The 26961-nt window shown below is 38.6% G+C and overlaps 1 protein-coding gene and 1 long non-coding RNA gene across 10 annotated transcripts in view; both read right to left on the minus strand.

The window, feature by feature from the left end:
- dysc (whirlin protein dyschronic) overlaps positions 1–26406 on the minus strand; it is a 36878-nt gene extending 10472 nt beyond the window's left edge. For 3 of the 9 annotated variants that reach the window (XM_017155557.2, XM_070214576.1, XM_017155556.2), the window contains exons 1-12: positions 25292–26406; positions 9231–10074; positions 8259–8397; positions 7036–7166; positions 4560–4855; positions 3419–3739; positions 3178–3349; positions 2998–3108; positions 2908–2937; positions 1555–1649; positions 928–1234; positions 169–240 (exon numbers count right to left, since the gene is read on the minus strand). In XM_017155557.2, coding sequence (XP_017011046.2) covers positions 169–240; positions 928–1234; positions 1555–1649; positions 2908–2937; positions 2998–3108; positions 3178–3349; positions 3419–3739; positions 4560–4855; positions 7036–7166; positions 8259–8397; positions 9231–10061 — 2505 coding nt within the window. In that variant the 5' untranslated portion in view covers positions 10062–10074; positions 25292–26406. Of the gene's footprint in view, positions 1–168; positions 241–927; positions 1235–1554; positions 1650–2907; positions 2938–2997; positions 3109–3177; positions 3350–3418; positions 3740–4559; positions 4856–7035; positions 7167–8258; positions 8398–9230; positions 10075–25291 lie in introns of those variants that run through there. The other 6 variants (XM_017155564.2, XM_017155563.2, XM_070214575.1 and 3 more) reach the window with 4 other exon arrangements.
- LOC138913057 (uncharacterized) lies at positions 21740–22286 on the minus strand. Its single transcript, XR_011418632.1, has 2 exons — positions 21961–22286; positions 21740–21907 (listed from the first exon to the last, which is right to left on the minus strand). It is a non-coding gene; the product is annotated as an uncharacterized lncRNA (long non-coding RNA).
- Positions 26407–26961: the final 555 nt, after the last annotated feature.

Here is a 26961-nt window from a genome sequence, read left to right on the forward strand (position 1 = left end):
CATAAGGAGAGTTCAAAGAAGTGTGTCACGAAATGGAACTTCATGAGATGATCCAATGGAGGTGTAGAGTTAAGAAATACTGTGTATAAGATCTGTTGCTAATCACTTCTACTCTATAATGCCATATTTTATCCCCAGGAATGTCCTACAACATAATCGCTTACTCACCGCATCTTGATCGTATTCCGGTAAAAGGGTTTCGCTGCCCCGGCGAGTTCTGTGCTCATCACAGCCGTATTCCTAAGCCGGGATAAAAGAATTTACATAGTATATTTTTCAGCGGCTTAAATACTTTTCTGCTGTTGGCCAATTCGGTTTGGCACTGGTCTTAATGCGACTTAACAGTATTACAACACTCAATAGCCAATTGGACAACATTTAAAAAGGAAGTACAACATAACCGGAAACAGAGACGAAAACGTAAACTTAAACCACATTGAGCAGTTGGACAAACATGGAAAAAGATTGAAACACATAAAAACGGCAATAGACGTTACACACAACGAGAGACAAAGATACAAAAAGTAGATAGAGACAGAGAGAGATAAAGACACTAAAGATACAAATAAAGTAAAACATATACAGCCGACAGACAGTTTGAAATCTGAAGTCTCGGCAATTTTACAGCAGAATGTCAATTTTTTTTCAAAAGCGTACACAAATTTAAAATAAAATCCTGCTTTCGGTGCCTTTAAATAAAAGAAAATGTAAAACCCTACAGAAATTTATGCACAGTATATGCCAAAATATTGAAATAGAGGTACATTTTGGAAAGTTTCTCAGAAGGCTCATTAAGTAATTTTTATATAAGAGCTTAAAGTTGAGTTAGGGATCTTTTAAAGATCTGAAACTTTCAGAATAGAACAGTTTTAGGAACAGTGAAAATAGCTTTGCTACCCTATCCGCCCTACTCGTTTCGGTCCTGACCTGTTGCTGATTGTCTTTGGCCTGCTTGAATTTCAATTGACTTGGTCCCAACGGGTAGTGATGATTACGACCAGATCCCACGTTGCCGCCGATTCCGCCCAGGTGACGCAATGAGGCATGATGGGGTGGATAATGTTGCTGCTGTTGCTGATGTGGCTGCTGGTGTTGCTGCTGTTGTTGTTGTTGTTGTGGGGGCGATAATGGTGATGAGGACAGGTTGCTGGCTGTCTGGTAATGTGATGCTGGCTGTGAGCGATGCAGTATGGGTCCCGCCGACATGGGACGATGGGGCAACTGTAGTGCGGGTCTATCGTATACATATACACAGGTCAGTTAACTATTACGGTGGGGAGTGGATGGTTGGGGATCAGTGTTGGAGGTTCCCTAGATATATTAAGCTGTCAAACCTTCACAAATTATACCCAACATAAATAATTCAATTTTTTATCTAATTAAGAGTCATTTTTGAAAGCTTTACTTTACTTTTTGCACATTTCTAAAACAAATAATAGTTTTCTAATCATTTTATTACTTTAGACACTATTTAGAACCCAAAATTACGATCTTTTTCAACACTGTTTCGGGATAGGATTATGGGATATAGGTTTTCGGTTATTGGCTAGGTACCGTTTGTGTATATCCGATACGGTCATGCCCAGGCCCGAGTCCGACGAAGGACTCCGTCCGGTGGCGGCTATTATTTCCAAATCGTCGGCTGTTACCTGTTGGGGAACGGAACGGAATGGTACGGAATGGAACGAAACGAAACGAACGATTTGGTTTGCATACGATTCAGATCGAGTGAGACAGTGACAGCTGAACAGCTTGAGAGTGAGTGAGTGAGAAGGGTTCTAATCTAGGCTTCCGTAGAATTCTACCGAGCATAGACAGAGACAGAAAGAGATATAGAGAGCGAGACAGAGATAGCGACTAGGAGTCAGAGCTGGAGAGCGACAGAAATAGAGTGTCTGGAAGTGCATTCGTAGTTCGATCTATAGTTATATTGATTGGTATTTATATGCATATATTGGTGCTGATTCTTGGTGACTGTTGTGGTTTCTTGTTTATCTTTTAGGTGCACTTTCGGTGTGGGATTACATAGATTCGATGTGATATTTTACAGTAACTTGGTTGCTTAAATCTTATACTAAATTTAAATTTAAAGATAACTATTTGGCAGTAAGCCAAAACTGATCTAAGTCATATCCCATTATTATATTTACAACTTTTGAATATAATCAAATAGTTTCGAATTTTCCCAATAAGGGCCCCTGTATTTAAGGTTTGCGATCGAATTTATTTTGTTTTTGCTTAATCTACATTAGTTCACAAAAGCCCCTCTTCTTATTGCTAAAAATTATGTAAAAACTTTGCCACTACAATGTAACTAAAGTTGTATCTATATATATGTGTTTATTGTTTTGGAAAAATTGACATTCGATTTGATTGTACTTCTTTTGAAATGCAATTTCACTTGGAAAGGGCCGAATCAGAAGTAAGCAAGTTTCTGAAAGCTTTGTAAAAAGAAAATAAACGAGAATTACATGCAACATTTGGGAAATGAAAGAAGCATTAACTGGTTTAGAGTTGGGTGGATAAAGAAAGTATCAAGTGTATCTCGTTCAACAATTAAACTACAAGTTTTGTTTGGATTTTCTTTTGTCGAGTGTTATTGTATTTGTTCTACAGTTGAAACAGATAAATTAAAGTAAAAGTTACAAACGTACAGTGACAACAATTATCAACGACAACAGCAAGAAGAGAAAGATATACTAAACAATAAACATTTTGTAGGGGATATATAAGTAGAGTAGAGTAGAGTATAGACGAATAGTAGACAGTGGACCGGTTGAACAGTAGTCAACGTTTAGTTAGAGTATTTGGCTGAACATGCTCAGTGTTTTTTGGTTAAGGAAGTGTCTCCCTTAACTAAGTATATATTGTGTCTGTGTCGTAGAATAAATCTTCTAAAAAGCTTACCGGCAAATCACGGGCGGGGTCTCCCTTACGCTGTAAAAGATAAAGGGGTTTACATGGGGGCTAACCGGAAATGAGCTTCCTCGGGCTTACCCTATGCCTATCCACGCTATAAGGATCGCGTTCTCTGCGGTAGACTAGCTCATCGTATCGCGTGCGATCCTCGGGGAACACCAGTTCCCGTATTTCCGTCACTAGCGTGTGCTGGAAGTGAGGAAATTATATGATTAGCCTGACTTATTAAAGCTCCCAAAAACCTTCTGTGAAACGCACCTTCTCGTACGTATCTAACATCTCTAATAAGACGGCAACAAAGGCATCTATGGTCATTGCTTTCGCACTATATTCGGCAATATAGTAGGAAAGGCTTGCAAAGTGATGACGGGGCAGCAGAGAGCGCGCCTTCTCCTCCACCATGGTCGCAATTTGACCTTTTCGGCGTGCTCTGTGTGAGATCAAAGGACTAATGTTGTAGGATTTCAGAGGAAACTTTGAGCTTCTCGGGTGGACCCACCTTGTGCCCGTTGGACTGTAGGCATCCCAGGGCTCCATCTCGATGGAGGTGCAGGAGTGCGGCACCTTGCCCACGTCTCGTATCACCAGCGACATGCGCTTGTGGTACTTCAGCTGACCCACCGCCTCGTCGTGAGTCACATCGAGAAAGGATTGCCCGTTGACTTCGAGGATCTCGTCGCCGATCATTAGTCCGGATCGATCCGCCACACTGTCCTTATCCACGCCGGTGACGAAGATCCCCAGGCCGTACTCCACGCCGCCACGGATCATCAGGCCCAGAGATTGACCGGGCTCGATCAGCAGCTCCACGCGACGAATCCTGATGGGTGGTAAGGGGTTAGATTTCTCAATAAATCCTATGGATTATGGTGTCTTTAGTAACCCCTTGATATAAACATTTTTAATGAGTCAATTTTCTTAAAATAAAAAAAATGTTTTGGATTTACAAATTGGAGCATTTAAAATTTTTTAAATACCGCAGTGGTAACCAGCAAAACAAACTTTGCCTCTCACTGAAAGTATGCCAAAATTTCGTAGTAATTTTTCTGCTCTGCTGGTAAGCACTGGAATAAAGACATCTTTAGGTCCTAAAATCCTTTGATATACCGGAATAATTACACACAAAAGAAACACGGCGGGATCAAATCGATATGCGCATGGTTAATTTGTGGTATTTTTTTTTATGACTTTGAAAATGAGAGCAAAATGCTATATGACAACTTAAATGACGTGAGATGGAGCTAATTCTCTTAATTAGATTTGAAATTAGAACTAAGAACATGTTGATTACATTTTGAGCATATCAAATTGATATGCCGCATATCAAGTCAAAATTTATACCACATAATATCAAATTGATCAAGTTTTTTTTGGCTGTACCAATAAGTACTTATCAGTAGTATTTTGGGTTGCAATAGTAATGCATGTAAGAGCTTAAGAATCATTGTTTTATACCAGCGGTCGGCAGCGTCCTATTAAGTGAGCATAGGAAATTGTTCTGCTCATTCTCTGCCTATCACGTATACTGTAGAACAGCGGTCTTTACACACACACTGATGAGCTGCCCCGTGCAATTTACTCACACAAATATAAAACAAAATGAAATTGTATGAGTGTGCCGACCGCTGTTTTATACTCACCGATCCCGTCGCTCGCTGCGCCTGCCCCCGTACTCCATGGGCGGGGAGGCGGGTCGTCCGTGGCGGTCCATCCAGGAGCAGGTCTGGCGGAAGGGCAGACCCGCCCCCGAGGCCGCCGCCGCCGCTGCTGCCGCTGCCGCCTGGTTCTGTGGGTGCAGGGGTGGAGCCATCGATGCGTACATGGGGTCGCGGGAGGGCGGACCGAAGCCGTGGAGCGGGGCGGTCGAGTTCAGAGTGGGCGGCGCTCGCACCGTCATACTGATTTGACGTGACGATTTCAATATCTGCACACATCTCTGCGTTAAGAAAAAATGTGGCAATAGAAGAGACACAAAAAAGAGAGGACAGATGCGAGCAGAACGGAACGGAATGAACCAACAAGAAGAGAGAGAGCCGAAAAGGAGCAAAGTACTAAATGAAAATTAACAAAATTAAATTGAAATACGCAAAATGCTTGGACCAATACGTGTACGTAGAGTGGTGCGAAACCTCCCCGAAAATTCCCGAAATTATTAATTAACTTTAACTGTGGGCGTGTCCGCTAAAATTCCCCGTTAAAGCCCCCCAAGGCCCCCTGACTTTCATTAGTCGCCGGGCTTTTGCGGTCTAGTTTTGTTGTCAGTTTCCAGTGTCGCTTGCCACAATTTGCTGTCATTATTTTAATTGTTTCTGACCAAAAAACTAATGTGAGAATGTGCAAAATTGTGTTGGTCCACGGACGAGGGGGAGGTGCGGGTGCTGTGTGCAAATTGGTCTGTGAATCCTCACAGGTGTTGTCCGCTTTTAGGGGCTTCAAGCTTCGGTCAGAGTCTTAATTTTTCGGTTTGCGGTCGGCTTTCCTTGGGCTTTTCACCCAACAGCACACATTTTTAATAATCTTGTAACGTTTCTGTCGATCTAAAATGCAACGCCATAAGCTTTTGTGGTTGAATTCTTTGACATTCAGCATGAAAATAAATATATTGCAAAATCCTACTAGTTTAGTTTCACAGTTAAAAGGATGTGCAGCTCAAATGGAATTTTTAAAAGGCAAATGCAATGCAAAGTCGTCTGCTTCAATTGCTTGAAGAAATTTTAGTCTGGTCAACTGAAACTACCAACTAAAAGAATTCCAAATAAATAGCAATGAACGTAAACAAATGTATACTTAAAAAAATTCGGATACAAAATGCGACTAATCTATTGCCAATTTTTTCTCGGTGTATATTTGTATTAGTGTATTATTGATTTTATTTTCATAGTTTTTCTCAAATGTATGTTCGTATTTGGTTTAGTAATATTCATACAAAACTGTATCAAGTGCATAAAGATTTATATACTTGTATAGGAAACAACTACGAAAAATCGCTCGAAGCAGACAGCAATCGATCCGGGAAATGGGGAAAATGTCAATCTATATATTTGCATTTGTGCTTATCTTCGTCGTGTGTGTGGGAGTGTGTTTGTGTTCCCAAACAAGTTCTGTCGAAAACGGTTAAAGTTTAAATTGATAGAAAGCGTGAGAAATGGCACACCATGTGCCATGCCTAAGCCTTCGTCCTTTCTAGCCATCTAGTAATATGTTTGGGAATGAATTATATTGACTATCATAACGTGTCACATAAAATATTCCACAATAAATTGACTTTCGTTCTTGGGCAGCTGCCATCGTCGGAGGGCTGAGGACTGAGGAAATCCTTTTCTTTTGGCTACTCTGTCAAGTGTCGGCCATAAAAGACGATGGTGGCCTACTGAATACAGTTTACTCGTTGTACGGCTGTACAAATATGTAGCATGGCTGTGCACATGTATATATGCTTGATGGATAGAACCCCATTATGGGCAACTATTAAGAGCCAGCGATTGACAAACTGAGGCTGCCGATACCAGGACGGCCAGCTAGAAAATCGCATTAAAAATCAATAAAGTGTACAATAAAATTAGATATTTTTTGATGGAAGAAACATTTTTGACAAGGCTGTCAGGGTCGAACGAAAGGCAGCGACTTGGACGAAGGGAGAACAAGGAGAAAATACACCGAAGTGGGGATTGTTCGTGAATATGAAAAGATTTTATATTTCTCACAGAATTTCTATTCTAACTTGTTTTCATTTTTATTTCTGCTAGGAATTTGTAAAAGTAAACTTGATTTTAATTGGTACCACTGAAGGTACGTTTCAATTTGTATACACTTTTAACGAAGCTTCTTTTTCTTATTTCTTGCAAATATATTATTTCATTCCTTCCATACACATTTATTTATAGATTTATAATATTATGTAAAGGGACAAACAGTGCCCTTGTCAATCAATTTAAATATTCGATAAACATTTATTTTCAGAAAATCAAAGGACGCTTTCTTGTCTCCCCGCATTGCTGTATGCTTTAATCGATTTTTATCTATGTATAAATAACATTAGCTACTACAAAATATTTAATAAAGATCAAAAGAGATATAAATATTTATGCGGGCGCAAATATTTTGTTGGATGCTCACCTTCAGCGCCTCCTCGTGATTGATTGAGGTGAAGGGGGTGCCGTTCACCTCTAGGATTGTATCACCGGGTCGCAAACCGGCGCGCTCGGCCACCGAATTTTCCTCGATGCGTGAGATGTAGACGCCTAAGCCTGAAGCGAAAACAAAAATGAGAAGAGGAGGGGAAATCAATTAGCCAGCCCAGCACACACACTCAATTTTTAATAAAAGTTCCCCCTGAAAACCCCGGGCCAAATTACCCAGACCCCTTTTCTTCCACGGGCGTCTGTGTTTCTGTGTTTTTTTTTCGATGTTTTTCATTAAGCTCAGCCATTTTGCAGTGGATTGAGGATGGAGTGCGGCAGCCATTTTATGTTTAATTTATAAAGCATGTGTGTCTGTGTGAATGTGAGAGTGTGCACAATGGCGACGATGCACGGTAAAGAGAGGAGGAACGGAAGAGGAGGGGGGAGATGGAGAGGCGAGAAAAAGAAAAGCCTGCATACGGGGGCAACTTAAATAGATTTTTATCGATTTTAAAGCCGTCCGCATATTGCAAACTAAAAATAAATTCTACAGCAGGAAATGGGAATGAAGGAAGAGGAAGGGAAAAGGAAGGGGCACAAGCAGCGGCAGAGGAAAAGAGGCAGGAAAAGCTGGTTAGCCAAAAAGGTAGTCAGGTGCAAAATGCACTTGGAAATGTCAAAGCTGCTGGCGGTTTGTCACACACAAACATGCACGCCAATACACGTGGTTACTCCAACACGGACGGACACACGGCTCTTCGAGACCTGGACAATAAAACGAAATTGAAAACTAAATTGCACGTAAGAGCTTCCCATGCCAAAAAGGAAAATGAACCGGGAGGACCATCACCCAAACCGACTGGGCGTGACATCGAATCAAACAGCAAGGGGCGTGCCGCCAGATGGATTGAGTGGGTAAAAGGTGTCTGGAAATTTCTGTTGTGTAGATTTTTCGGCATTCCGAAGGACTTAAGATAGCTTACGATATCTTTTAATACAAGCTTACACCAAAGCCAGCATTAGCTTATAACTAAAACTTTAAGTACTAAGTATTCTAATTATATTTGTAAATAAAGCAAATGTATGTCAACAACTATTTCTAAATCGCTTTATTTCTCTGTTAAGTGTATGTAAAATCACAACTAACTCCTGAATCTCTTGCAAATTTTGTAAAATCTTTAAACTGAGTTTGAGTTATAATTAATTCCCCTTACTCACCTGAGTCTTTGCCTCCTTTGACGCAAATGCCGAAACCATGATCGATTTGCTGGTCGCGCGACATGGAAACGGTTCGCGTCGTAAGTTCATGGATATTCGGGACACTGCGATCCCTTTCCCGCTCCCGATCCCGATAAATCTGCAAAATAAAGAGGCATTAGAAAAATATACCGGAAAACACTTTACGAGAGTATCAGCGACCATTAATATTAATATGATCACGAAATCAATTAAATAGGTTTATAAAAATTAAAAAATGTGTATGTATGTACATTAGGGCGGTCCTCATTTGTATTGAAATTTTTAAGGTGCTACACCTACACGGTGAGCATTATGGTATTAAAGGTAAAAAATCGCGTTTAAGGGTTTGCGAATTTGCTTTAAAGTTTATAACCCAAAGATTTTTAATAAAGGTGGCATAGATTTCAAGAATATAGTTGAAATTCATAATTCATTCACGAAATTCATAATTTGGCAGGACATGAAATGGGAGAACGATTTTTTTCGACCAAAACTGTTATGGGCGTCGCATGAGTAATTTTTAAGCAAACTTTGAGGACGTTTCGCAAGGCCTAAATCCCGAAAAAAAATATTTTTGTTTTCAGAAAGATTTTTTGCTTACTTTAATATACCAAGTGAAGGGGTGAGAATAGAATTTCATTTTTTGGTCTGCCCTAATGTACATAGAGCTCCCAAAAGTGTTGACAGTTTGATATTTCTCAATATTCAATATTTGTCTTGTCATCTAAACATCGATACTTTCGAAAGTATCATGATTCATATCCTCAATAATTTGTAAAACAATCCTAAAGATATCTTTAAATTAACCTATCATTGATTTGTATTATTAATAGAGTTATGACACTTTTGAAATATTTTTCTTTAGTTAGAATCTTTGTTCAGATATTGCAACTGATTTGTTTGATATTTTTTGCGTGTCGCTATCATAAGGTTGTTTGGATTATCACCCACCTGGTGGGTGGTGGAGGGCGGACTGCTGGCGGGGCTCCGCCTGCCCGTGCGATCCCGATCCCGCGTGCCGCCGTTGCTGTAGTGGTAGCTACTCGTAGGAACTGATGACGACTGGGTGGCGCCGAACATGCGCAGCACCTGCTCCGGCGAGATGGGTCGCTTCTTGTTGCCGTTGCTACTCGCGTGCTGGCCCATCCGATCCGCTCGTGCGCTGGCCGCCGTCGAGGTGGGCAGGGTGCCCGCCGTTCCAGCGGCCATGTGGCTGGCGGGTGAGGAGCTGAGATAGGCGCTGCCACGCCCCGGCAGCGAGCCGCCCTTGGTGGGCACGCCCGCCGAGTTGAAGTAGTAGTGCGGCGAGTGGGGGCGCTCGATGATCGTGTAGGAGGTGCCCGGCGGAGAGTAATAGAGTCCGGATCGACCGCCGGCGCCGCGCAGCGAACTTGTGCTGTTGCCAACGCGCGATCCACTGGCCGCCGCTGCCGCCGACGATCCGACATAGGGTCCGCTGCCCGGCGGCGGACTGATCATGCCGAAGGCCAGACCAATGTCCTCCGCCTCGAAGCTGCTCGGGCCCGGCGCTCCACTACCGCGCAGGTGGTGACCACTGAGGCCCGCCGATCCGCCCGTCGGCACGCTCGACGACGACTGCGTCCCGCCCAACGTGGGCCCAAGTCCAAAGCCGGCGGCTGCCGCTGCGGTCGCATTGTATCCGTAGGGTCGGGCACTCCATCGCGAGGGTCCAAGATCACAGAGTTCGGCATAGTCGTTGCCAGCTGCGCTCATTGTCAGGGGGTCGCCGTCGTATGGAATGCCACTGCCCCCAAGGCGCATTACACTGCTGGAGCTGGAATGGAGGAGGTACCATTAAATATACAGTAATACCATTAAGTAATCTCGAAGTGCAACTAGATCGATCTGCCAGATCGAAGTTTTCTAAGCTCAGTGAATTCAGGAATTAGTTATTAAAGATAGATAAATAAGCAATAACATACACAATTAGAAAACTAATATCACTTTCTTAGGATATTTCAGTTAGACCCCTGCATGAATTCATTCAAGGAATTATTTTGAACTTTTTTGTTTTATGGGAATGAATCAATTTGAATTTTGAGTTTAACAGAATTGAATGAATTATGAGTTTCAATAGAATGAATGGCAATAATTTAAACAATAATAATTCAGACAGGTTTGCTTAAATCATTCATTTCATTCCAAATTAATTAGAAAGTCAATTCTATCAATTAAATTAGTCATCAAAAAAATTTAATAATTATGAGTCACAATGAAATGTAGAAGAAAATGATTAGTTTTCCTAATAAATATTTCACAACAAAAACAGCCCTACGAAATAAGGATTCCCTTACATTAGTCTATTTTGCACGCGTTTAAAAGGCCTAATCGACCCCTGCTCTCGTAACAGGTACCACCCATCCGGAATTGGGTTAAAACACCCGCTTCTCCATCCAATCTGAAATCCCTCGAACAACTTTTGTTTGCGTACGCAGGCCGCTAAGCCGCAGCTCAGACTGAGCGCCACATTCAGTGCAAACAATGGCTTAATCTCCAGAGTCATATGGAATACTGCTGCCCCTCATCCTGCGCCACATCATGGCCGTAAAAACACACACACACACTCATTTGCACACACTGCGAAATCAATGGGAACTTATGCCCCGTGCTTCATTATTTATGTGCCAACTTTGGCTGGCAAAACAAAAACAGGTTAGCACAAAGGCAGCAGCGGCTCCCGGAGGAGGAGCTTTTCCCCATAAACCATCCCATCCGCACATTTTCACACCGTTCAGATGGTAAGAGGCGCCTCTGTACTCATAAATAGTTGAAAATTACCGTGCTCACACATTGCCACTCACTTAGCCATGGCCCTGGTATTAGGAATGACGTGCACACGATAGCCATTCAGCGGCACTGGCCATAAAATATTTTCAATTTTCCCGGGTAAAAACAAAAATTCATCCAGCACACATGCATTTATTGATAGCCGATAACTACTCGCTGGCTAAAATTGAGTGCCAAACAAAAGCAAGGACCGAAATACCGAAAAACAAAAGTAACTTTTCGTATTTCAACTAAATTTTTAGCTATCGAAATGCTATAGTGTAATAAATTATAAATTATTTAGTATTAATATTTTTTCAGTTAGTTAAAAATTGTACCAGTTCCAATAGTTTTTGAAATAAGTATTTTATGAGACTATTATCAGAGAGTCAAAATGGATAAGATGTACCCTGTATAAACGAAATTAATAATTTAATATTTATTGCAGAAGCCTCAAATTAAATACAATTTATTTTTAAAAGTTTATGCCAAACTGTTTTAAATAAATATACAATTCGAAACTGACTAGCTCAAAGGGAAGTTCCTTTACATTCAATCAGCCCGCCGAGTTCAATTAAAAAACTTGCCCATCGATTATGCCAATAAAAGTTGCATCAAAGGCATAAACGAAACGCTGTCGATTAATCGAGTGTGAATAGCAAATAAGTTTCGAGTGCTCAAATACTCGTGCGTGGGTGTGTGGATTTTTTTCCTTGCACTTGTGTGAGTTGTAAAGTTATGTGGGTGTGTTGGTGTAGAGTGGGTGGGGAAAGGTAAAGTGCACTTTCAGCTAAGCGCCAAAGAACAAAGCGCCGGCCAATTTGGTTTGACGCTTAAGCGCACTTAGCGGTCGACCATTGGCAAACACAAACACAAACAGGACATACATACAAACACGCACACTTGCTCGGTTTAGTGACTAACACACACAGAGACACCTACGTAATGGCTGGCAGTTGTGCTTACGTCTAACAAGCAGCCAATAATGTCCTTTTTGATTTACCGATACACATTTGCATTTCTTTCTGCCACACAACAAATTGGCAAGCAGACGCCATTACAAATGAGGCTAACAAACACACGCGCAGGAATACGAATAGAAAACATATGTTTGAGGGTGTGTGTGCGCAGTATGCCAATGTATTTTGTATAAATATCAATAAGAAGCATCAGCAGAAGCTTGTGCTATATTATATAGATATGACAATAAATTTCTCTGCTGCTATTTCACTCTCATTCTCACCCCTATTCCCCTCCCTTTTGTTTCTCCCACTTTTTGTATTTTATTTTATTTTATTTTACTTATTTTTCTTTGTGTTCTTGTTGCTGCCTTGGCTTTGTTAGAGAATAAACGGCAAAAACAGCATGCTCCAAACGTATTTACTCATGACCTTGCTAAAGCACAGCCAGCACTCACACACTCGCCCAAGGATCGTACACACAGTCACAGACGCACACACATACAATACACAACCACAATTGCCGCCGTTTGGCGTTGGCGCTTGTCACAAGGACATTTTTCATGTGCGCAATGTGACATTTTTTGGAATTGTTAGTCTGACTCTGGTTTGTGCCAGGCAGCCAGTCGAGAGTGCATAGATGGACCGTGTCATAAAGTGGTGAGTTCAGCAAATGGTTTTTAGTTTCGTTTAAAAAATAAACCACACACTCAAACAATATAAACGTAGACAGAGGTTTTTTGGGCCAAACAATTTCAAAGTATATTTTTAAATCTTCTGTTTTTATAAGTACCAATTTTAAGACACATTCAATATTATACTTTCTAGCTTTACTTTAAGCATAACACAAGAATCAGGGAGACTTAAACCACTTAAATTATTTTATTGTTTCAATTGAAAGTTCCTAAAAAAAAGTCATAGTTTGTACCGATTTGTAATCCCACTGTACCGAATTCTAATTCTCTTTTCTGTCTACTTCCAACAACTGGCACTTTTTTGTAACTGTTTCACTGTTGTCACTGCCACGCCCCCTGCTCTTCGCCCTCTTTTTCCGCCATGGACTTCTACTTTTTGCCGTTGCTGTTGTTTGATTTGAAAATAAGTTTTGTATATTGTTCACTCCAGTTTTTATGGCACTCGAGCCTAGGTAGTTTGCATGTTGTGTTGCATGTTCCATCTGCTTGTGTCTACACAGAAAAAAAAATTCAAACAAGGATCAAAACGATCTTAAAACATATTATACCTAAGTTAAGAATACCAAATGAATAAAATACAAATTAAAAAAATATATATATAAACATTAATAAAAATCTAAAGTTTTTATGATTACATAAAAATTGAACTAGAATTAGTTCCATTTTTTTCTGTGTCGGTGTGGGAATGTGTCTTTTATTCATCGTCCTTTTTGGTCCAATGCTCAACTGCGATTGCAATTGTCGTAGTTGTTGTTTTTCCCCGAGTTGTTTGCATTTTTAAAATAATTGCTAAGCACATTTCGATGTTTGAGCATTTGCATACAATGTGCACACTAGGGTGGACTTATTTTGTATGAAATTTCTAAGGCCATGCTCTCACCCCTTCATATATAGCCTTTTTGTATCCTTAATCCATTAAAGAAAGAAAAAGTAAAAAATAATTAGTTTTAGGCGGTGCGCAACGGCTTTAAAGTTTATTACGCTAATTTCAGATTCATCTAGATGCCGTAGACTTAATTTTATACTTTGACAGTATTTTAAAAAGTATCTTAATCACTTTCCCGAGCTTTTTAACAAGGGATGAAGTCGTTGATAAAATTCGAGTCCCTGGGAGACAATTACAACTTAAAAACAAGAAAGGAAGCTAGCTTCGGCCAGCCGAAGCTTATATACCCTTGCAGATCATTCCAATTAATTAACAAATCGCAAAAATGTTCAATTTTCTAATATTTCTCATTAATTTTCCGATCGTTCCTATGGCAGCTATATGATATAGTCGTCCGATTTTGATTAAATTAAAATTGAAATTCGGAAATATTTAAAAAGAGTCATATCCTAGAGTAGAAGATAATACAATAAAAACCAAAGAAGCTAGAATTTATTTCCTATTACTTTTCCATTAATTTTCCGATCGTTCCTATGGCAGCTATATGATATAGTAGTCCGATTTTTTAAATAATTAATTCGAAATTCAAATATATTTAAAAAATAACATCCCCAAAAGTAGAAGGTGATATTTCAAAAAACACCGAAGCTAGAATTTTTTAAAGTTTTTTTTTTCCGATTGTTCCTATGGGAGCTATAAGATATAGTTGTCCGATCCGGTCGGCTCCGACATATATACTACCTGCAATAGAAAGAAGACTTTTGGGAAAGTTTCATCCCGATAGCTCAAAAACTGAGAGACTAGTTTGCGTAGAAACAGACAGACGGACAGACGGACAGACGGACGGACAGACGGACAGACGGACAGACGGACATGGCTAGATCGACTCGTCTTGTGATGCTGATCAAGAATATATATACTTTATGGGGTCGGAAACGTCTCCTTCACTGCGTTGCAAACTTCTGACTGAAATCATAATACCCTCTGCAAGGGTATAATAACAATAATAATGAATAATCAAGGACTTTTAGAGTACAACTTATAAATATTACGGTCTCTGAAAAATAAGAGTCAATATCGTTGTATCCTAAGCCAGCATTTCTTTGAGGAAAATTTTTATTGGCGAACGCAAAAGTGATAGTTAATCTTTAAAATTGTAAAATAGAATCTCTATTTCATTGTGAGTCACAAAAAAAAAATGGTAAGTCGGGGATCGAACTCGATCCTTTTTGTTCGGAGACAGAAGCTCTACTGGCTAAGCTACGTCCAACTGTTAATATTCATGAAATACATTTCTACTTGACTCTTTTATTCGAGCGAAACCAAAAAGTTGACATGTTAAAATCTGACAAGAAATGGAATGGGGTAAATTCCTAGTTTTACACTTAATTATTAGCGAAACTTTAGGGCCATTGCGCACCGCCTAAACGATGAAATAAAATTTTTCTGTTTTTGCATAAATTTATTGGACACAGAAACCTACCATTTAAGATGCTGAGCTCAGTTGACCTTAAAGAAGTCCACCCTAGTGCACACACACAGACTGAAATGAACAGGAAAGGAAAGCCCCCAAATGTATGCTATGCGAAAGACTTTATTTAAGCGCGAACCCTTTTTTGTTTGGCATAAATAATTGATGTTTAATATGCGCCTGGCATTTAACGTTCAGCTTTTCAAGTGTGCTTAATAGTTGCCAGAGGCATATTAAAACATTAACCAAAGCTGCAGAATTTCGCTAAAGCCCATGGCATTCATCAACGTTCATCATCATCAGCAACGGTCTCTTTTTTTGTTCTTTTCGTTCTCCTTTTTTTTGGCGGTAAATTTCTGGGGAAGTAATTATGATAAATGCAGGATATACACGAGTGTGGGGGCCGTTTGCCGAAGCGGCATGTCGAACTTGTAACTGGGTTAATTGCGCGTAAATAAAAGGCAGGTAACACACGGGGAACATGTGCCTCGCCCATTTCCCGTTTCCGGTGCTGCTGTCAATAAATCTTGAACGAGATCTCGGGGCATTTTGATAAGCAAAGCAAAGACTTGAGTTACGTGACTTTGTCTTGTTAACTCTGCGTTCCGACTCGCATGAAAATATGTGCTTTTCCACTTTATGCCCCAAGCTTTATTCTCATTAAATTGGTGATAAGAAAATGCAGCGTGCTAATTGTTAAATGGGCCAAATGTGCAATGAAAAATGAGTCAACCAACCTATTGCAAATTTTCGAATTTGACTGATTTGAAATATAAAGTTTTGTATGCTTTAATAAAAGATTTTTCAATATTTTTAATATTAATCATCACCAAAATGTCACTCGTTCTCTTTGCAGTCCACACAAATTATTTATTAAATCTCCTTAAAGGATGCAATTAAAATAACGTATATCAAAAACGATAATCATATTCCTTCCAAAGCTTCAAATACATTTATACAAACATAATTTAAGTAATCTTCTGGGGCATATTGATTGGCCCGCAGATGGATGATAATCCAAGGACGCCACCCACTCGACTCTGAACAATGACGATGCTCCTTGTGTCATGATGCCAAGTACTACAACAAAACAAAGCTATCGCATACATAATGGAAATTCACTTGTTCATGTATTAATCAGCCGTTGAATATGTGTACGCCTTGTAGGCATGTGTTTATGAACACTCTTGTTCGATTGTACGATTAAGAATTAAGGAGTCAAATCGGATTTTAATAAAAATCTTCAGTAAAAAGTAAAATTAAAACTTATTGAATATGACTTTTCAATGGGAAAACCATAAAACTGCTCGCCTAATGTTACCATACGATTTCATTTTCAGCTGCCTTTTTGTAGGTATACTATATCCACCACATAAGAATTTGTCCACATATCTCTCCGCCCTTTTCTTGGCTTTTCAATTTTCTTTCGCCAGCATTGAGGGTGTGGTTTTCTTAAGATATTCCTCCAACTGAAGCGTCACGTAGACTACACGAAGCCAGAAGAAAATCTGCTATAATAAGATATGCACAAATGCACATGCATAAGTTAGGGCAGACCGAAGGAAAATCGCCCAAAGAAACCCAAACCGTGGAAAAGGTACAACAAACCAGGCCCGAAAGAAGAACAAACCAAGTTGACTTACATGTCAACTATTGATTTTTTAATTAAATATTAATGAAGCACGAAGAACGGCAACAACAGCAGCAAAAGCAGCGGCAAAAATGGCACAAAACACGCTCGAAAAAAAGGAAGGAAAAAAGTTTACCCGGGAAGTGGAACGCCTCAGGTATGCTACAAAAAACATGACACACAAAGAAGGGTAGCAGGTGAGCTTGGGAGGGTTTACGAAATATACGGGCAAATTACGAATTTTTAATCACACGTCGCGTTTGTTATATAAGCGGGAATATCAAGTCCCCGCCAAACCTAAAAAAAATAACGTAGGAAAAAGCGAACAGAAATCAAATAAAATAAATATGCAAAGCGTCGTCTCGCTGTCCCTACCACCACCACCATTCTATTTTCCTCTTTTGAGTAGGTCGTCTATGCAGAGACACGCAACTACACTGATAACAAAATTGTGGCATTACTCTATATTTACTTCAGGATGGAAAAATAACAAAAGCCATATAACACAAATTAACTGACTTATAATTATGATTTATGAACTAAATTTATTGTTGTATTTAATTTTAAGAAATTCACATTCAAGAGAACTATTTTTTAAGGCATTGCACTATCACTACTCTTTTCCTGTCTTTCCAATTACCAAATAGTTGGCTAGTCAAAAATTTGTATTTCTATATTGTATACTTAACTGATATTAAGCCATGCATAATAGTTTTATAACAAAATAGGTTTAAATATTTAAGGGCCATTCTTAGCTTAGACATAGTTTTAGTTTTCTCTATATGCAGGGCAAAAGTAGGAAATGTGTGGAAATGTAAAAGGCAAATGAAACTAACTGGGGAAGTGAGGATCCGGGGAGTGTGTGTGTGCCAACGAGAGACAGGACAGCCGGGACAGACTGGCATTTCCTACAAAACGCCGAGCAGCATTTTGTCCAGTCACGAAAAGTTTGGTCTAGGCAAAGGCAAAAACGAAAAAAGGGCGATATATACACACGTACCGCTGAATGGCCGGAGTTCGAGTTAGCAAGAAGCTCTCGAGTCGACAAAGTCTCAAGTTGAATGAAGAACTCACGCAGCTTACACACAAACCCAAAGGTGGCGAAGGGTTTGGGGCGAAAGAAAAACCCTACCATCATATTATGCCGAGCAGGAATTCTAGTTGTTTTCCTTTATGTCGTTGGCCGTGTTTACGATGTTGCTGGGACTACAAAATTGGTGCATTTGAAAATTGAAATTTATGACGGGAATAAATAATCATAAATAACATGAAAAGTAGAAGCCGGTGAGGCGTTGATAGTGTGGTATAAGTAACATCACTCAAAATAAATTTAACCCTAAATTTTAGAAAATCGCCATTAAAATTTCTTTTTTCTAAATACAAGAAAGTTATTTCTAAATCTAAGGAAATTTTTCTTAAGTCAAGAAAGTTTTTCTTAAATCCAGGAAGTTTTTCTTAAATGTAGAAAATGGTTACCATGAACTAAAATCACCCTAAAATCTAGAAAAAATGCCCTTAAAATTAGAAATTATTTTCTAAAAAATAGAAAGGCAAACGAAAATAATAAAATATTTTGGCAACACCTTTTCTAAAAATGAGTGCCCTAACCCTAAAATTAAGCTAACCCTAAATAATAGAAACATTTCCTAAAAAGTAGAAAGTTTTTCTAAAAAATAGAAATAGTTGTTTTCACATGCTCTGGCACACCAAAATGTTCAATGCCAGAACTTGTCAGCTGCCGGCCGGCTGTACTCGTGGCGCAGACCGTTAAAGCACTTGGTTACCAATCGAATCGACGCGGGTTCGAGTCCCAGAGCAACATTTTTTAACCTTTTTTTTTAATGTTATTTTATTTTATTTTTATTTATTTTTTTACTTATTTTTTATTCCTTTTTTTATTGATGGCAAGCAGTAAACTAAAAATAATTAGGTTTATATTCAGCTATTTACTATATACTACACATAATATAAATTGCGTTAGCATAAATATATACATATGTATATACGTATGTAAATAAGTAAAACGCGAATGGTCAAAATTATGCAATTAGTATTCAAATGTGTTGTCCGCTTCACCCTTTACATACAATGCTCGGTTTGCCACAGCAAGTTTAAGTGCTACAATGGCCCAGTATGTAGGCCATTCGCTCCTCGCGCGGGAGACCCGGGTTCGATTCTCACGACGGACAAGTAAAAATTGAAAGTTTTTTTCATGAATATAAAATATTAACTAATCATTATTTCTACATTCCCAATCTTCCGCAGTCCCGTAGTCTACATTTACAACCACATTTGGCTTTGGTTAGATAAGAAATCCAAGCGCAAATACATAATAATAAATACATAACCTTTAACATTCACAATATACATGACACACAACGCCTGCATATGTATATAGGGAGGAGTACATAATATAAACGTATATACAAAAAAAAATCATGATTGAACATGTTTTTTTGTTTTGTTTTTAATTTCTATTTTTTAGGAAAATTTCCTACTTTTTAGAAATTTTTGCCCTTAAATTTAGTAAAATTACCCTAAAATTTAGAAATATGACGTCAAAAAAAATCAAAAATATAGAAAAATGTGACCCTAAAATTTAGGGCGAGCTTGTCTTGAAGACAAAAGTAGGGCGATTTCCTTGACTTTAGGGTTAATTTTATTTTGAGTGATGTTGGCCAAGGGTTAACTTATCATATATCTCAATTATGAATCAATTTAATCGACAATTTGAGCCTTTGGCCTGTCATTCGTTTGTCTTTGCATTAAAGTGCCGAAGGCTTTCATTAATTTTCCCATAAATCTCCTACGGAATATTTCCCATAATTTGGCTTGCCAAACTGCAGCTTATAAGCCCGCTTAATTATTGTGTCAGCTAACTGAAAGTTAATAAAGCAGCCATTGTCATGAAAATAAAATCCAAAAATAAACTGCCAGACCAAATGGGGCACGAGCCAAAATCAATAATAAATACATAAACAGGTCAAACAATGCCGCAAAGGAGAAAGACAAAAGAGAAACCATTGCCACGATGAACTGTGGAATACTCTTCAATATATAAGGGCAAAAACTAATAGATTTAAATACATTATTAACTTGTTGGAAAAGCATTTGAACTTTAATAAAAATAAATTGGAGAAAAAAATACATATTTGTTTTAAAAGGATTGCAAGTCTCATGAAGCTTTGTCTATTCCAAGTGACTCTTTGAGAGAACGCATAAATAAGCAAAAACTATTTTATTTATTTATAAAGAAACATTGTATAAAATTGTTTGAAGCACTTTAAAAAGCTCGGAGTTTATCTTAAAAGACATATTTAACAGAAAGTCATAAAGAAAGATATTTATTATTTATATTCTTCACGTTTGCGCAGCTTAAATTCCCTCCCGAATTTCGGCAACCCCGCCGTGCAATAAATAATACAGCGTTTTATCATAGTCATCATAATCGTTGAATTGCGTGGGAAAGCCCCAGACCCTTCGCGGCTCCTCCACAAATAAGGATAATAAGCCCGCAATTAGTGTCACCGATAGACTCGCTGAAGACTCAAACAGAAACATGGCCCAAAGCCAAAGCCTGCAACCCATTTAAAGCAATTTTCTCTGGGTTGCAAGTAAGAAGAATAACAAAAAAAAAGGTTAAGCGAGGCGCTCGCACCGACGCAAATCTATTATCCTACATCCTTTTTAGCTTCTACGGTAGAAATGGAAAAAAATAAGGAGGAGAGGGAAGAAAAGTTGCAAGGACAAATCGCAATTTCAGTTTTATGAATATTTTTCTATTTGCCTATGGAAAACTGCTGAATGGTCCTTACTTTATCAAGAGATCCTTCTCGACTCAATTCAATGGCTAGAGGTGGAAGAAACTTTCTTAATACAAGATACTTAAAGGACTCGCACACGGTCACAGAAAGAGGCGGAGTCCGACACTCAATTGCCACCGTTCGGCTGAAGGATATGCCATTTATAATGTGTGTGTGCCCCCGTGTGCGTGTGAGTTGTGGCAAACTCAAACCGAAAGTCTTAAGTGAATTAAGAGGAAAACTTGCAACATTTCTAAGACAACCCCAAGCCACCCCGACCGTCCTCCATCAAGGTTAGCCCACTTAATGAGCTCTTGAAGTGTTCAAGTTTGAGTTTGCTAAATACATATATACGAGTCAGAACAAAAAAAGGATTATTTGATACGGCAGCCCCGCCTCCCATTTAACCATTTCCTTCTGACTGGACACCTGTGTCCACCCCACACCCTCCAGCCTTCCCCGTAGGCTCCAAGATTGATTGTTATGCCACCGAAAACTAAACGCAGAAAGGGCTCGGCTCCCTTCGGCCCGACTTGGTTTTGCTTTAGTTTGGTTTGGGGCCACTTAATGATTGCCAGCCAAAAGATTGTGGATGGTGCGAGGTCAGGGAGTGAGGTGCTTTCCCGGAATGTCAGGAGGGGTGTCACCCACACCCTGTGATATACCATAAAACAATTATTGGAATTTCTTTCTTTCACCTTCCCTTTTCGTTGGGTAGGGTTGGGTTTTTGGGCTTAGTTTATGATGGCTGTAATTAAAGTTGGGGAGTGGGAAGCGGGTCACGTAACTTTGAATCGATAGCAGATATATCAGCATAAAAACCATTATGGATTTACAATTTGACCAATGTCTGTCATAGAACGAAATAGATCGAGAATGCCAAAGAAATCTACAGTGTCTGATCAGAATAACTAGCCGAATCGATTTAGACATATTCGTCTGTCTGTCTGTCCGTCCGTACACCCAAAAAAAAAATCGACTGAAATCGCCCTTGGTTTTAGAAAGTCGCCTATGAATTTGCTTTACTGGCGATTTTGTCTATATTAAAGAAAGTAGGTTTTTAAAATCAAAGACGTTTTTTCTAAAAATCAAAAAAAAATAGACTGCAATTTAGAAATATTTTGCTAGAAAGTAAAAAATTATTTCTTAGAATTTAGAAATAAAGGTTTTCTAAAAAATAGAAATACGGTTTTTTTTAAATATAGACAAATATTTTTTAAATAAAAAAAAAAAAATTTCTCAAATTCAGAAAATACAAAAATCTATTTTCGGGCTTCGGAATTATACCCGGTTGTTTCTGTGACGCCACGGCCTTTGTGTTGTTTTTTTTTTCGTTCTTGTTTGTCACCTTATTTTAATTTCCTTTAATTGAGCACATGGGTGGTTTCAAATTGGAACTGAAATGAGTGTACAAATTACAAATTATAAATATAAAAACCCAATAACTTACTATTTTGAGAAAAACATCTTGGTCGCCGCACGCGGGATTCGAACCGCTAACCGCTCGCGCCTCACAGTTTGCAGTCAAGCACTCTACTAGCTACGCCACGGAAGCATCACGTGAGGCGCTGTACAAAGTCTATTCACATTTTGTTCTCCTATTTTTACTCAAATTGATCTGGCTTTCTTCTGGTTATTCCTTTTAGTTTATCATTTAATTTTACTTTTAAATATTTATTGATTAATATTAATATTTATATATTTATTATTTATTATGGTTCAATAGTAACAGTAATTGAATGTTTCAAATTTGAAAAACTTAAACAAAATGCAATACATTTTTTTATTAATATGTAACTATTAGTGTTAAAAAAAAAAAAAAAGACACCACGAGTTTTTCGTCTCGACGTGGGTTTGAACTCACTCTTGCAGCCGCAAGCTTGAATAACATATGCATGCACGCACGCGTTAGACCCCTAGGCTACCAATCCCGGAAATTTTCTTCGATTAATAGCGATTTTTTCTTAGGCTAAAAAAAACTTTTCTAAAAAGTCTATAAGAAAGGAAATCGATCAAATACGGTTAAATTTTTTATTTTCTAGAAAAATATTTCTTAATATCACACATTTTTTTCAAAATGTTAGAAAAATCTTCAAAAAATTTTTCTGTTATTAGAAAAACAATATTTCTATTATATAGAAATATTTATAATTTTAATGGCAATTTTTTTTTAGTTTTAGAAAAGTTCAGTCTTTTTTTTTCTAAAATCAATGGCGATTTTAACCCTCAAAAAAAGAAAGGATGATTAGAAAAATAAACCTTATAATTTAGAAAAAAATTGATTTTTCTGTATTTCAGAAAATATTTTCTAAAAAAACTCGTTCAATTCAGAATTCTATTGAAGATTAGAAAATTTTTCTGAAGATTAGAAAATTTTTCCTCTTTATAGAATATTTTTTTGAAGCACAGAAAATTTTTTTTTTCTATATTTAAGAAAAAATAATTTTTTGAGTGTATGAACGCTGAGATCTCGGATGCTATAAAAGATAGAATTCCCCAAATTCTTGGGGTTCCTGCGCAGCGACCCAATTACTACTGTATTTATCGAACCATTAGGTTAATTTAAGCTATTTTTACAATGGCAAACAGTTGTTTGTCTCCAAAAATAAAGTTTAAAAAAAAAGGGGGCCTTTAGAAGTCATAACGAGCGCGCGACAAAAAGTCGGTTAGACTTATAGAGAAATTCGAGCGAAGTTCTACCTACGAGTTGGGGAAGTTCTTCTGTACTTTCTACGGCATATTCCACAATATAAACAAATATATTAAATCAATAATTTTTTTTTAAGATTGGCTAGATATGGAAAAAAATGCCTCTAATTATTAAAAATCTATCTAATTTGTTAAAAAAATTGCAAAGCTACACTCAAAAAAAAATTTTAGAAAATCGCCTATGGATTTGCTTTACTGGCGATTTTTTTCTATATTTCTGGAATATTTCTTGAATTTAATGAATTTTGATTAATTGGAAGAAAATTTTCTTTACCAGTAGAAAATTTTTTTATTTTAAAGAAAAAAATCGCCAGTGAAGCAAATCCATAGGCGATTTTCTAAAATTCAGGGCGATTCATTTTCTGAGTGTATGATTCTTCCGACAACAATGACTTTTACAAGACTTCTAAATCTTGCCAGCCTTGACCCACAAAGATAGTTTGCCTTAACGGTTTCAGTATAGCCATTATTAACGACAGAGTGTCAACAAAAAATTCGAGTAAGATATTAATAACCTAAAAAACACATTCGTGGTTGACACTTGCCGGCGACATGGGCTGAGGCTGAGTAATAACTATTTAATGAGTTTGTGTCACAGCTCGGTGTTGGGGAGAACAAAGTAACTTGGCCGTGAACCAAGTGCCAACTGCCGTCATCGGGAGAACATTTCCATCCACTGACGCCATTTAATTAAAATTTGCGCCTAATTAATTGCCGAAAACGGAAGCGCACAGCCTGACAGGACATTGTGTGTACTAGGCGTATGAGTGATGTTTGGCTATTTACATTCGCTGCTGTTTGATTGGGGCTCAGAACACTAATTGAAAATGAAAATTTGATTTCTCGCATTTCTGTGGTCGGCGCATTTATTGTGCAGTTTGCATCATTGATTTTTACGGCAAAATTTCTCTCAATTATGCATGAATTATTATAAATATTGAGCCACCGAAAAGTGTGCAACACTTTTGTTGTTTTCAATTTTTTCGGTTCGTTGCCATCATTTTTGCTCTGCATAATTGATGGCTGAGCTTTTAATTGAAACTGAGTTGTGGTTATTATGAGTGTAACGCGCAGAAGGGGCTGATTCGCTGAAAAATTTATGCAAATTAAGACTGCACTGGGGCGGTCGCAATTAAAGGCAAATTGCATCCTGAGGAGTGGAGAAAAAGAATAAAAGTACTGTAATTGAAGAGCGTTTGAAGGGTGCGAATGCCGAACGCTGCTTGAGATAGAAACGGAAAGGGCGTCCTTGAAGGCGTGGAAGTTTTTTTAACGAGGATTTCTTGGGCGATTGGATGTTCTTTAATTATTGGGAGAAACTAACATTTGTGAGACTAAGTTGGCCCGACCTTTGCAATTGAAGATAATTTTGTAGTTACTGCAAAAGCTAAATTCGTTTCCTTTAGATCGGAATTTAATTTTTATAACAAGAAATACTTATGGATCCGTCTACCTAAGACATCAATTAAAGGATCCATCTGTCCCTTTTTTAAGAAATTAAAAAATCAATGCACGAAATCGAATAAACATTTACGATACGGTATACGATAATATAAATTTAATTTTTAAAATCAAGTTTTATTTCTGAATTAATGATAATGACAAACTTTCTTAAGGGAAGCAAAATAATTTCAAAACTTTGACGAATGGATTAAACAAAAATCGAATACTGAAATCTATTTATCCTCTGGTACTGGCAAAAACAAACTCTAAACGCAATGATTTATTAAATAAGTTCCATGTAACAAATAACATTTTATCTCTTTAAACTTTTTGAACAGATAAATTAAAAATATTCTGCATCCAAACAAACTCCTATTGGGGATAATCTCGGCTAAATGAATGCGACAAGAGACCAAAAAAATTTGCTGAAACAAAGCGACTACCTTATTCACTGTTTCCTTGTGGCAAGTGTGCAACTTTTTATGTGGCACACTTTTGCGGCCCGGGACATTCAAACTTATCGCCCATTCAAAACTATAATCACAATGGTTTATTATGCGAGTATCAAGTCCTTTCACTGCACATTACTTCTTCCTTATCTGTGTTCACTTTTCGGGTTGTATGCTCACCTGTTTGGAATTCTAAGGACACATTAAAACTGCCGTTGCTTGGGCGCGGTGTGAGTGTTAGTGAGTGGCGGCGCGAGGAGCCTATGGCCAGTGTGCCCGCTGGAGGCCTCTATTGAATGGATGGTGAACGGACAGCCGGACGACCGGACGCTCGTCCTGTCCGCAACACAGTTGTCCCGCTGCCAGGCTTCCTGCAGCAGTCAGCTGATGCTGATTGTGGCGCTCCTACTGCTTGTGGCATGCAAAAAGTTTTCCCTTTGAGTTTTCCAGCGCCGTCCGTCTGTCTGTGTGTGTCTGTCTGTCACTCTATGCGCTTCCTGTCTCTCGATGCCGCCACGTTGTGGCGAGAGTGAAAGTATTTTTTTCCGTTTTTTTTGCTTCTTTGTTGTATTTTATCGTGGTGAATTCGGATTGGGGGTGCTCTGCTCTGCTCTCCCTCTGCAAGCTTTCTCCCTAGCTCAGAGAGCTAGGCACATTTTCTGGTTGAGTAAATTTGTAGAATATTTTGCTTGATGTTCTCCAGTGACAGGGACACTTTGGTTAAGGCTATTGTATTATTATTTTATTTTTGCGAACCATTTACCTTTTGAATATTTGTTTTGAGGGGATAAGTTGGAAAGTTTTGGAATGTTATGTGCTCAATAGTTTCTGCTCTCTGCACGCCTATAATCTGGATACTCCGTATCCCGACCGAGAACTCCGAAACCGAAACCGAATTTCGGACTGACGACTCCGAAACGACTGTCGTACGTGGCGAATTTGACGTTTTGTGTAATTTAACCTTCTGCCCTACTCTTCTCGAATGCGTCATCGGGAATCGCGTAGAGTGGAGTCTACTCGAATCGCTTATTTATTTGCTTAATATTTTATTTGGCACCCACACACGCGCACGCACACTTTGTTGCACATGTTTTCATATTGGCTAGCATACATTATTTTGGTTTTATTAAGCATACGCCATGTTGATCGGGAGCCCTCGAACAGCGAATTGAGAGCCTTGGCCAGAAGCTTCAAGGTTATTATTTCCTTGCTGTTTGCCTCAAAATGTAACCCTCATCTCGTTTTTTTTCGGTTTTTTTTTTCTTGCTTATTTTTCTGTAACCAATTTAATGAGGGGCTCTATTTCGGCCTGTTCCTGGCTGTATCTACATGCCCCATGCATATTGCCAAAAAAAATTGTTGGAGGAGGAAAATCGTTTCACACATTACACACAACAACATGGAAGAGTCAGAGTGGTCCTGTCTCTTTCCTTCTTTCGCCTTAGGCAGCCCATAATTGGCGTATTTGTTTAACTGGCATTTCTAAACACTTTTTACTTGGTTTTTTTTCGGGGTATTTGGCTGAGCCCTCTGCAATTATTGGCTAGCCAACTTTTTTCTTTTCCACGAAGCGCGATTTGGGCTGCGATTTTGTAGTTTCTTCCCCTTTGCTCTCTCCTTCTGTATTTTGGTTTATTTTTCAGCGGAGCTCCGCGTCTTGACCGTTTGGCTCCACTTCTCCGACTACTTTGGAGGCTTCGCTTTCGCAGAGGCCTCGGCCCAAAAGCTTTCCCCGATTTTGTAGGCTTCCATGCAGACCAAGAGAGCAAGGCAGCGAGAGCGGAATCCCCGTCGAGACTGACTGGCGACGTCCTGGCGAGCTTCGCCCTCTCTCTCTCTCTTGTCCTATT

Source organism: Drosophila takahashii, chromosome 3L (genome assembly GCF_030179915.1).
Source record: "Drosophila takahashii strain IR98-3 E-12201 chromosome 3L, DtakHiC1v2, whole genome shotgun sequence".
NCBI classification, from domain to species: Eukaryota; Metazoa; Arthropoda; class Insecta; order Diptera; family Drosophilidae; genus Drosophila; species Drosophila takahashii.